The sequence below is a fragment of the Coenobita brevimanus genome, chromosome 7 (genome assembly GCF_032717465.1).
Source record: "Coenobita brevimanus isolate Jiangsu-jjx chromosome 7, ASM3271746v2, whole genome shotgun sequence".
In the NCBI taxonomy this organism is placed as follows: Eukaryota; Metazoa; Arthropoda; class Malacostraca; order Decapoda; family Coenobitidae; genus Coenobita; species Coenobita brevimanus.
The window spans coordinates 2,916,833-2,920,936 of NC_136960.1; the positions used below are offsets into that span (position 1 = coordinate 2,916,833).

General features: G+C 42.4%; 1 protein-coding gene across 1 annotated transcript in view; it reads left to right on the top strand.

Annotated features, from left to right (window-relative positions):
* The first annotated feature begins 4,063 nt into the window (after window positions 1–4,063).
* The window catches only part of LOC145405083 (kin of IRRE-like protein 3), a 164,161-nt gene continuing 164,120 nt past the window's right edge, over window positions 4,064–4,104 (top strand). Inside the window, exon 1 of the mRNA XM_080276597.1 lies at window positions 4,064–4,104. This exon is cut by the window's right edge and continues 52 nt beyond it. Coding sequence (XP_080132723.1) covers window positions 4,064–4,104 — 41 coding nt within the window.

Here is a 4,104-nt window from a genome sequence, read left to right on the forward strand (position 1 = left end):
AAGAATAAAAAAGATGTACTCGGGTTGAAGGGGTTGAGCAGGCAGAGAGGTGGTCTGTTGTCCTAATCGACGCTAGTTCGGTTCCCGGCTGCGGTAGGAACAATCTGAGAATTCTAATTTCGCAGAGACTGACTTATACTCATCGCCCATAACACCCGCCGACATGTAACCCTCCCCCCCACCCCCGCTAATGCCAATACACCAGTTCGGTATGAGACAGCTCTAGCATGTATTCAGTATAGATGGTGGGTGTTAGTCCCGAAGTGGCGACATGTGGAAGTGTTTCATACGGAGGAAGATTGCTGAGCTTTTGGGAACGGGCTGCTGAACCTGTGCCGAAAGTCAGACGCATAGAAAAAAAAAATAATACTGATCCAACTGTAGGCTACCTTGGCCAGTATATATGATCTACTGTATATTTCCAGTATTTATTCTTTAGGTTACATAGATATATGTTAATCATTTCCTCCATATCCCAGAAGAGCCCTATCAACTTTTCAGACCCTATCAGACGGGCAAAGCATAAAAGCAGCATCACAAGGCAGCTGATGTAACTATAGAAGAAAGCAAGTGATAACAGACTTATTCGTACTTAAGAGGACAATTAGGTCTGTTGGGTAGGTAATAGGTAGGTTATAACTATAGAGAAAGTTATAATTAAGGGATCAGTTCCACAAGAGGCAAGATGGGAAAGCAGGAAGGAACCATTTTTTTATTAATTTACCTTTTTTCACGTCAGTTATTGCTCCTAACTTTTGAAGAACAGGGCACCGGCTATATTATCACATCAAAAGAGATACCAAGCACAATAATAACGCCAACTAATTAACCGGGCAAGGTGAATATAAATTACCTGTGTTTTCAATCTCACCGTCTCTGTTATTTGTTCCTACTCCATGAGGCACAGGTCGCTTCCAATATCCAGATTCTATTAGGGACGCACAGCACAACAACAACATCAATCAGCATAAACGATGATCTACTTAAGCACCTGGAAGCCAACTGCCCATAAAGGCTAATGGCTACTGTCTGTTTCTAGAGAGTCTTCATGTTTTCTTGTATTCCACTCCATCACCCGTCTGATCTTTATTATTCAAAAGGTCGAAGGGGAAGTTTGCCAGAATTTAAGAGGTCATTTTTGTGTTCATTTTGAGGGATACGTAAATCGCAGCTGGTACGTGGTTACGGTTATTGATGGTCCAATGGGTATATTCTGAGGGAAAATATTTTGCCCATAAAATTATCAGTGTAGTTTCTTTACAGTTGAGACATAGACTCGTGTTCATGGTGTTTATTACTCCAGTTTAACCCAAGAAGAACCTACGAATTTGTGACGCAGTTTCCTAAGACATCATGAATTGCTTCACGTCTTGAGAAAGGGGAGAGAGAGAGAGAGAGAGAGGGAGAGAATGAAAAAGAAAAATCATAACAACACGACATTTTGATGCAATATTGAGGTGACATCGCAGCTTCATGTAAATGCCAGGGTGAAGCTTAAAGTTATTCTCTCTCTCTCTCTCTCTCTCTCTCTCTCTCTCTCTCTCTCTCTCTCTCTCTCTCTCTCTCTCTCTCTCTTTCGTGACCACATCAAGATCTTTCTCCAATATACCTAGTCACAAACCAAAACGTTACAGCCGACGCACATGAGATACCGACTCTATATAACGTTGATCAATTTTACTAGATATTCGCCACTTATTATCGACTCCTCCCTACGTGTCAGTAAGTGGATTGGTGGAGGGTTAGTGCCCCTCCCCGTAAAACAACTAACTCAAAGTCAAATGGCCACCCCTTACGGGATTATGGCGTCTGGCAATAAATAGATTATCGATCCCTTCACTCCGATGACTCATTTTATTCCTGCTACTTCTAGACGGTATTATGCGCTGTGGAAGAAACTTTATAAACTGAAGGAATTATATACAGTTTAGGCCAGGAATATAACTCAACTTTTAAGACGAACGATTTTGAAACTCTTGCACATTATCCCGGAAAATTTGCGGTGTTTCGAGGAGCGCATCACTGGGTTTCGATAGTTATCTGTCACCCTCCCGTTATTTATCGTAATGGTAACTCACCTGGCTGTGCCTTTCCTGTTTCGGGGACGTCTCAGTCGGCAAGTGTGGGCGTGATTGTGGCATTGGGAGTGAAAGAAGAAGAATAATACAGGGTATATGCTGATAACACTGACAGCCGTTCCCACAACACACGAGAAACAGCTTGGTGAGGTGGAAGCGGAACGTCATATGAGATTCCCTGTGTGTGTGCGTGTGTGTGTGTGTGTGTTTCCCTTGTCATTTATACCTTTTTTTATACTGACTTAGTTTGTAAAAGTACATAGACGAATAATGTTGCGTATCATATCCAGAAATAAAGTGATAAGGAAGAGATGCTGCGAATCCTGGTAAGCCGACATGTAAACGATTCTGTGTAGCATAACAGTTTCGAAACAAAAAGTCTCGTTTCGCAACAGCAGATACAGACTTGCACAACAATTCAGAAACATGTCCTTGGTGTGGAGTACTGGGCTTAGAAACTACTCTTCAACCAGTTCTGCTCAAAGATTTATTTAACAACTGAGGCAACATAACAAGAGACATTGCTCGAGTAATGTGTGACTCGAGGGATTCGGCTTCGGTGCTTCAGTGCTTCACCCGAATTTTGGAGGCTGGCTGCTTCTCTAGGTGTTTTACCAGTGTGCGATAGTTTGTGTTAGTGAGAGCATCGTTGTTTAACACGGGCGTAATTTTTTTCACTCAATCTTGTATTGTACGTTTGTTTGTCTTTCTGATTAATGTATAAGCCTACTTTCTCTTTCTTCTTCCCATACTTTTCATTTTCATTTCCCTTGTCGTCTCCTATTTTTTTCTTTTCCTTTCTATTTTCTTTCTTTCTTTTCCTGTACTTTTATCTTTTATTGTCATTTTCTTTTTTTCGTCATATTCCTTTACTTTTCATACCTTGCTTTTATTACCTTTGCTTTCTTGTGCTCTTTTCTTTATTACCTTCTTCCTAACTCTTACTCCTTCTCCCCTCTTGACTCCTCTCTCCTCTCCCCCCTTCCTTTCTCTTCTCCCCTCCCCCTTCCCTCCAGTACCACAGCTTTCCCTACCATCTCTCTACCCCACTCACTCTCCACTCGCCCGCCTTCATCCCTGTTCTCTCCCACCGATTATGGCCGTGTTTTAGGGGACAATTTTGACGCAGAAAAAATTAATTGTCTACTTTAATGACCCTTATGCAGTTCGTAGCTATAAATCTAAGCCTTCTTTTTCTTCCTCATCTTTTCTTCTTCTTTCTCTTCTTTCCCGTCATTTTTTCGTTTTCGTCCTTCTTTTTTTTCTATTCTGTTTTCGTTTTCATTTTCATTTTTTTTCATTTTTCCTTTTCTTCTTTCTTCTTTCTTTCTTCTTCCATCCTTTTTTTTCCTTACATTTTCTTTCTTTTTTTCCTTTTCTTTACGGTGCTTCCAGGACGTCCAAGGGTACGGCAAGCACACCCCACGGTGCCACACAACCGCACACTGCATATGTCTATCTGTATCTATCTATCTATCTATCTGTCTGTCTGTCTTTGAATGTCTATCAACCTTTCTATCAGAATTTTGTCTGTCTGCCAATCAGTGCATCTGTTTATTTATCAGTTTATCTATTTATCTCTTATTTTTATCTACTACACTTAGCTACGATTTCCACAACACGTCCCCGCGCAACCCCAAGCACACGATACGGGACCATACTACCCCACACCTCAGTCTGTCTGTGTCTGTCTATCTGTTTACTTTTCTATCTATCACTCAGTCTACTGCCCGCAGATATGATGCTAGAACCACGTCCCTAGATTACCGCAAGCACACGACCGCAGCTGTCTATTAATCTATCTGTCTCTGCATGTATCTATTTATCTATCCATCTGCCTGTCTGTCTATCGATCCGTCTATCAATATCTATCTCTCGCCCGCAGGTATGACGCCCGCAACACGTCCCTGGGCTACCGCAAGCACACGCCGCGGGACCAAGCGACCGCACGCCGCACCCGCTTCCACCCGCAAGCGCCCGCCCGCATGGTGATCAGTGGCGCCTCGCTAGAAGACGCAGGGAGATA